This window comes from Vicia villosa, linkage group LG4, assembly GCF_029867415.1.
Source record: "Vicia villosa cultivar HV-30 ecotype Madison, WI linkage group LG4, Vvil1.0, whole genome shotgun sequence".
Classification (NCBI taxonomy): Eukaryota; Viridiplantae; Streptophyta; class Magnoliopsida; order Fabales; family Fabaceae; genus Vicia; species Vicia villosa.
This window is the reverse complement of record NC_081183.1, coordinates 182,401,310-182,407,309: the sequence shown is the minus strand read 5'-3', so window position 1 is coordinate 182,407,309 and position 6,000 is coordinate 182,401,310. Positions and strand designations below refer to the sequence as shown.

The following is a 6,000-nucleotide window of genomic DNA, read 5'->3' as shown; positions in this document are numbered from 1 at the left end:
TGAGGACGTACATTATGACTGCTATGATGAGCACCGTGAGACGGTTCCGTTTGATGAGATAACACTATATTCTGGATGGTTGGCCGCCAGCTCGACCATTATTGTATGTTATCTTCCGGAGCGCATCATGCGTCAATTTGGCTACGCAAAGACGATACCTCGCGACCCTACTGTCTCCGCTCTTATCGCCATGACCCGTCGACAGTTAGATGAGGTCTTTGTAGACTGGGAGCATCACATGGTTCCTGAGGAGGCTCAGGCGACGAGAGCAAATAGCGACTGGAGCAGCGTCAAAGGGTACATCACCTAGTACTATAGAGTGTCACACCCGTACATGCTTCCCGCTGCACCTGGAGATCTGCCCAGACCAGCCCACGAGGAGATTCTACGGACTCATCAGGCTGAGTTGGACCACACTCAGGATCTTCTTCCTCGATTTCGTCATATAGCTTACACGGGTCTGGGAACCATTGCAGATGGTTTATTCGTTGAGGGGTCTAAGTAGAGACGTGTGGTGGATGTTATGATTAGGCTGAAAGAGGAGGCATTTATGTACCGTAGACATCGTACCAGGACTGGTGAGGCACTTGACGCTAGAGGCAGAGCCTTTAGAGGGCGTGGTGGACGCAGAGACAAAGAAGAGACACAGGATGATGTCCGGCACACACAATAGTGATGCCTGTGATTTTTTTGATATCTGTATTTCTATTTCATTTATGTATGTTACTTTGATGATGTATTCGACATTATGATCGACATTATTTATACGATGTATATTTTTCTACCGTTTACTATTGTCTTTAAAATGCATTACTTTAATTTTACATTTTTGTAATAAAAATTGAGTTTTAGAATTGAATGAACATGTTTTGAATATATAGCAGATTGTTTCATACGTACATCTACGGAACACTCTGTTTTTAATATGTTCCGATGCATCTACGGAAGGATTGCTGAAATTAAATAAGTTGATTTTAACTATACAATACTACGTTTGTAACGATTCTTTAGATGCATTTACGAAACGAAATAAATTTTTAAAAAAAGAGTACTTTCAGATATGCATCTACGAAAGTAAAGAGCAAAATTAAAAATTCGCATAGAAGCTAAGAGATTTATGAATTCTATTGAGAAATTATCAAAATCACATAACATAATATATTTAAAGTAATTGAAAAACATATTCAAGCCTATATTTAACTAGAAGACCATCATTCTGAGTGGCTTGAACTAGATATTTGATTTGTGGTCGAAAATGCTACTAGCGTGGAAACAAAATTAAATTTCAACAGAGAAGTTTTATTTTTTGGGATACCAATTTAGACTAGTAGTGTTTTTTATTTTATTTTAATAAATCTTAAATTTTGTAGTTTAATGGAAAGTCCCTGGAAATTGAGTCAATGGATTTGGAATTGTAGTTCCACTATCATAAAAGCTAAGACTTCTCCAACCATCAAATGTGAAGGCACCATCCAAGTTTGACACATAGAAGAATATTTTCTTTCCAAAGTAGTTGAAATTTGCAAATGAAAAAAAATGAAATAAGTTGAATATCGCATATTCAAATATTCGAATATGTGCTACCAAAAAAAAAAAATATTCGAATATGTTTTTTTTATCAACATTAAATGGGCTGTTTTAAGTTTTAACTAACAAAATTTAAATTATTTTGATAATAGATAGGTAATTAATAAAATTCAAGGATATCAAGTGTGTAATGATGAAGTACGAAAGTACTAGTACTAGTCTTTTAAAATGGAAACGTCAATACACATTAAAACAGAAAAATCATCTTATCTTAACTAGTAAATATTCCAATAACTAAAATTGTTTCAATTTGAATGTACAGTAGCTTCCAATAACCAATATTAAAATTAAGATCAAATATATTTTTGATGTCTTTTTAGACTATTAGTTTATTGATCAAAACTTTATTTATTAAAGATAGAGTTTTATTTATTAAAGATGAATAAGTTAAGTGTCTTGAGTTTGAGGCTGCCTTCATGCAATTAAATATCTACTGAGCTATACCAAATAAATACCAAATAAATTAAATTATTGAAATATTTTTTATATTTAAATTATGAGACGAATTTAAAAAACTAATCTTTTAAGATTTCTTTGTGATAAATTAGTCTTTTTGTTTAATATGTGAAAGTATATATCATTGAGTTTCGTTAAGTCATGACTATGCAGGAACATCAAATGGAAGCAGAGTCACATATTCAAACTTATTTATCTTTAAAAGATAAATTTCAACCACTAAACTATATGATAAAAAAATATATCAGATCATTTGATAGTTGTGCAGACACATGATCATAAATATACACGCATAAAGTCCTATCGATGTACATGAAATGAAAGCAATGTTCCAATCTTCCTTAAATTCTCCCACTTTCTTTATTTGTGCAATCAATTCATCTCCACTTTTTATGAGCACTACCTCTTGCAACCATTATTTAAATCCACTAAAGCTCATCAAACAAACATGCTTCATCTCAATTCCTACCTTTCAATACAACAAAACCAAAAACTCTATCATCTCATTTTCTTTAACCAAATGAATCACTTCTCTTTCTTTTTATCTATATTTTTTTATGTATACTTTTCACATGCCCCCAACCAAACTTTAGCAGTGACCTTAACATTACAAAACCAAACTGATCATCAAGCATTGCTCCAATTCAAACACTCAATAACCACTGACCCAAACGGAGTCCTAGACTCTTGGAATTCCTCCACACACTTCTGCAACTGGCATGGAATCACATGCAACGCCATGCATCAAAGAGTCACAAAGTTGAACTTACAAGGAAACAACTTGCATGGCACCTTTTCACCTTACATTGGAAACCTCTCTCGTTTAAGAAACATCAACCTCGAAAACAACAGCTTCACAGGACACATTCCACACGAACTCGGCCGGTTGTTAAAACTACATCAACTCTCTTTGAGCTATAACAAGTTTTCAGGAGACATTCCAAAGAGCTTGTCAAATTGCTCCAATCTTAGAGTCTTGCATTTGCTCGAAAACAATTTCACCGGCAAAATACCACCCGAATTCGCCTTTCTTCAAAAGCTTCTCGTAGTAGACATCGGAAAAAACAATTTAACCGGAGGAGTTCCTTCTTTCATAGGTAACCTTTCTTCCTTGACAAGTCTTGGCCTTGTTTTCAACAACTTAGAGGGACATATTCCACAGGAAATATGTCTCCTAAGAAACTTGAAAACTATAGAACTTATCGCGAACAATTTATCAGGTAAGTTTCCGCCTTGTTTCTATAATATGTCATCTCTTGAATCGATCTCAGTTACTCACAATCACTTCGTCGGTTCTCTTCCATCTAATATGTTCCAAACATTACCTAAGCTCCAAGTTTTCAAAATTGGAGTGAACAACATCTCAGGCAGAATCCCAACTTCCATTGCAAATGCTTCTACTTTGACATCATTTGACATTGGCGAAAACCTTTTTCGTGGACAAGTTCCAAGTCTAGGGAAGCTACGAGATCTTCGTTTGCTAAATCTCGAGATCAACATTCTAGGAAAAAATTCAACTCATGATTTAGATTTCTTGAAAACACTGACAAATTGTAGTAAGTTAGAAATTCTTAGTTTAACTGCTAATAGTTTTGGAGGTTTTCTTCCAAATTCTATAGGCAATTTCTCCCACAATCTTAGTGAACTATACCTTGGGGGTAATAACGTATCAGGAAAAGTTCCTAAGGAGTTGGGAAATCTAGTAAACTTAATCATCTTGAGCTTGGGACATAACAACTTTGAAGGAACTATTCCAACAAGTTTTGGACAGTTCAGGAAAATGCAACTGTTAGATTTGCGCGAAAACAAGTTGTCGGGGGAAATACCGAGTTTCATAGGCAATCTCAGTCAGTTGTCTGAGTTGTGGATGGAAGAAAACATGTTTGAAGGAAATATTCCTTTGAGTATAGGGAAGTGTCAAATGTTGATATTTCTAAACCTTTCACAAAACAATCTTCGAGGGCGCATACCCTTAGAAGTTTTTGGAATTTCGTCGTTATCGAAGGGATTAGACTTATCACATAATTCATTCAGTGGTAGTTTACCTTACGAAGTCGGTTTGTTGAAGAATATTGGTAAGCTGGATGTGTCTGAAAATCGTTTGTCTGGTGACATACCAAGAACCATAGATGGATGTGTAAGCTTAGAGTACCTTCGTTTACAAGGTAACTCCTTTAACGGAACCATACCTTCCAAACTGTCATCTATCAAAGGTCTTCGACATTTAGACTTGTCGAGGAATCAATTGTCTGGATCGATTCCTATAGACTTGCAGGATATGGCTTTTCTAGAATACTTGAATGTATCTTTCAACAAGTTGGAAGGTGAGGTTCCAATCAAAGGTGTCTTTCGAAATGCAGGTCGGTTGGGAGTGACAGGAAACAATAAGCTTTGTGGAGGGATTTTAGAGTTGCATCTATCACCATGCCCTGCCAAACACCAAAATTTGAGGTTGACTGCAGTGATCATTTGTGTGATTGTTTTCCTTATTATACTCATGTTAGCTCTAGCCATGTACTTGATGAGGAAAAGAAATAGAAAACCATCTTTTGATACACCGAAAATTGAACAACTAGATAAGGTTTCATACCAAGAACTACATCAAGGAACGGACGGGTTCTCAGATAGAAACTTGATTGGATCGGGAAGTTTTGGTTCTGTATACAAAGGAAATCTTGTATCACAAGATAAAGTTGTTGCTATAAAGATTCTGAACCTTGAAAAGAAAGGAGCACACAAGAGTTTTATCGCCGAATGTAATGCATTGAAAAATATCAGACATCGAAATTTGGTCAAGATTTTAACATGTTGTTCTAGTACTGATTATAAAGGTGAAGAATTCAAGGCTTTAGTTTTCGATTACATGAAAAATGGAAGCTTAGAAGACTGGCTTCATCCTAGGTCAGCGAATTCAGAACATCCAAGAATGTTGAGTCTTGTTCAAAGATTAAATATCATGATTGATATTGGTTATGCATTACATTATCTTCATCGCGAATGTGAGCAATTAGTCCTTCACTGTGATATAAAGCCGAGCAACATCCTTCTCGACGATGACATGGTTGCTCATGTGAGTGATTTTGGCATAACAAAACTTGTCTCGGTCGTTGATAATACATCTTATAAGGAAACTAGTACTGTCAGACTAAGAGGGACCATTGGTTATGCTCCTCCAGGTATGTCCAAAACTCTTTACTCATTTAGTGTTCATTAAAATCTCTTATATATTGAATTGTAACAATGTTTTATGCGTATTTTAGAGTATGGAATGAGTTCTGAAGTATCGAGCTGCGGTGATATGTATAGCTTTGGAATACTCGTGTTGGAAATGATTACTGGAAGACGACCGACGGATGAAAGGTTTGAAGATGGCCAAAATCTACATAGTTTTGTTGAGAATTCATTTCATGGCAGTATTATGCAGATTTTGGATCCAAATCTTGTACCAAGAGATATAGAGGCAAGAGTGGAGAAGTGCTTAGTTTCAGTTCTAAGGATTGGACTTGGTTGTTCAATGGAATCACCAAAAGAAAGAATGAACATAGTAGATGTTACTAAAGAGTTAGATATAATCAAGAAGGTCTTTCTTGATGGTGAGATAAACTAGGATTTATATGATTTTTCAACCTTTATGTAACATCTATCAACCTTTATGTTGCTTCTGTTTTTTGCTTATGTAACTACAATAAGTGTAAGTCAGAAATGGCACACAGACAATTTTATGATTAGCCGAAGTTTTCTCAGCAGACACAATGTCTTGTCAAGTGAGTGCAAAGAAAACCAAATATGAGTTAATCGAATCTCTCTCAAGTCTACTTAGTCTATCGTGGTCATCAAGACTCTAAACTCTCTCAAAATATAGCATGATAGAATAATTGGATTATATGGTCATGTTCTGTATTAATAACACCACTAACAAAAGAGGGCGATGACTGTGACACCACAAGTTGAAAAAGG

At 35.3% G+C, this 6,000-nt stretch overlaps 1 protein-coding gene across 1 annotated transcript; it reads left to right on the top strand.

Annotated features, from left to right (window-relative positions):
• Window positions 1-2,510: 2,510 nt before the first annotated feature.
• On the top strand, window positions 2,511-5,782 carry LOC131596286 (probable LRR receptor-like serine/threonine-protein kinase At3g47570). Its single transcript, XM_058868896.1, has 2 exons — window positions 2,511-5,219; window positions 5,304-5,782. Exons 1-2 carry the CDS (start codon window positions 2,564-2,566, stop codon window positions 5,648-5,650), a joined length of 3,003 nt encoding a protein of 1,000 aa, XP_058724879.1. The 5' UTR covers window positions 2,511-2,563; the 3' UTR covers window positions 5,651-5,782.
• Window positions 5,783-6,000: the final 218 nt, after the last annotated feature.